General features: G+C 47.5%; 1 protein-coding gene across 1 annotated transcript; it reads right to left on the bottom strand.

Annotated features, from left to right (window-relative positions):
• Positions 1-328: 328 nt before the first annotated feature.
• On the bottom strand, positions 329-1,060 carry Pmar_PMAR000487 (hypothetical protein; the record flags this gene model as incomplete). Its single annotated transcript, XM_002784874.1, has 1 exon — positions 329-1,060. The coding sequence occupies one exon, from the start codon at positions 1,058-1,060 to the stop codon at positions 329-331; it is 732 nt and encodes a 243-aa protein (XP_002784920.1).
• Between the last annotated feature and the right edge of the window lie 235 nt (positions 1,061-1,295).

Raw genomic sequence — 1,295 nt, 5'->3', positions numbered from 1 at the left:
AGTGTGTTCACAGCTTCCCGATGAGCTCAATCCGATCTTGTTGATAGACCCGAAATTTTTATACCAGAAGAAGCTTCATCGGGGTCGTCATCTACTGCACCTTTACGAGATAAGCTATGGATGCATAAGGTTTTAAAGATGCTGACGGCTCATTGAGTGAGTTGTCTCCGAGTGAATTGCAGAAGATCTATGATAACTTGGTGAAGCGAGAGCTGAGAAGGCAACATTGCCACCTGGAAGAATATTCAGAGGTTTCAAAGGTACTAGACCGGTTCTCTCTGTCTTGCGAGAGTATGAACGCATCCCTCATGGGATGCTGGTTATGGCCCTAGTGCTGCTTTCTTCCGAGGTATTTACCAACCCGAAGTATGAAGGGTTTAATGGCTACAATGGCACATTTCTTTCTCTGGGTAGTTTCCAAGTGGATCTGTAAGTTCCTCTTGACCGACTGGCTAAGACAGCTGGATAGATAGATGTACGATAATCGAGGGCCCAGCGCTGTTTGCTTCGCTTCACAGCGGACAAGACTCAAGAAGTAGTTGATACTCCTGTTATCAGAGTTCCCCTTGTATTGTTCCTTGTCGGGGCACTTGATATGGGAAACAGCATTGATGGCCTTTGTTGTATCAAGCGCCTTCTCCTTGTCATAGTTGTAAGATAGATCGCACCAGTACGCCACGTTGGTGATGTCGTTGTTACAAGGGTGTTGTTGACCTTGCATGAGAGAGGTCTGGGGCACTCCTTGAGGGCAGACCTGCACAGTGGGAGCAGAAGATGTAACCTGCTGTGGATGTACTGTGTTTGCTGGCCTTCGAGAGAGACTTGCAGCTTGAGAGTTAGGGCCTTCGGCGTCTATATAGGTGGAGAGGGTACGTCGTAGATAGACCTTCTTACTAAGAGGTTGGCCTTCCATAGCAGTCTCTAACTCTGCGGCAGATAACCATAGTAGTAGTGAGGGTTCAGCAATACCGAGGACTTCAAGGAGCTCAGCCAGCGGGTTCTCCACCATGTTAGTAGTAACACCCGCATTGGTTGACTCAACAACACTTGGGATAGCCATAATAGGTAATAAGGCTTCTTATCTTATCCATCTCAGCCTGAGGGCTGCGAGCCGTTTCATGCAACGAATAATGGGCGAGCGAGACTCGTGCATACGCGCGCGAACAGAAGCCCTGCTAACGTGTGATTATGCTATACCGTTAGTATGATATCATTTCATTACGGTTCTACTGTGTTACGGCTGTTATATTGCTTCGTGCGAATCATGGTCTGTGCATGCGTGTTGTCTGTTATTC

The sequence above is a fragment of the Perkinsus marinus genome, assembly GCF_000006405.1.
Source record: "Perkinsus marinus ATCC 50983 genomic scaffold scf_1104296934390, whole genome shotgun sequence".
NCBI lineage: Eukaryota > Perkinsozoa > Perkinsida > Perkinsidae > Perkinsus > Perkinsus marinus.
The sequence above is the reverse complement of the archived record's forward strand: the minus strand, read 5'-3'. Positions and strand labels throughout refer to the sequence as shown.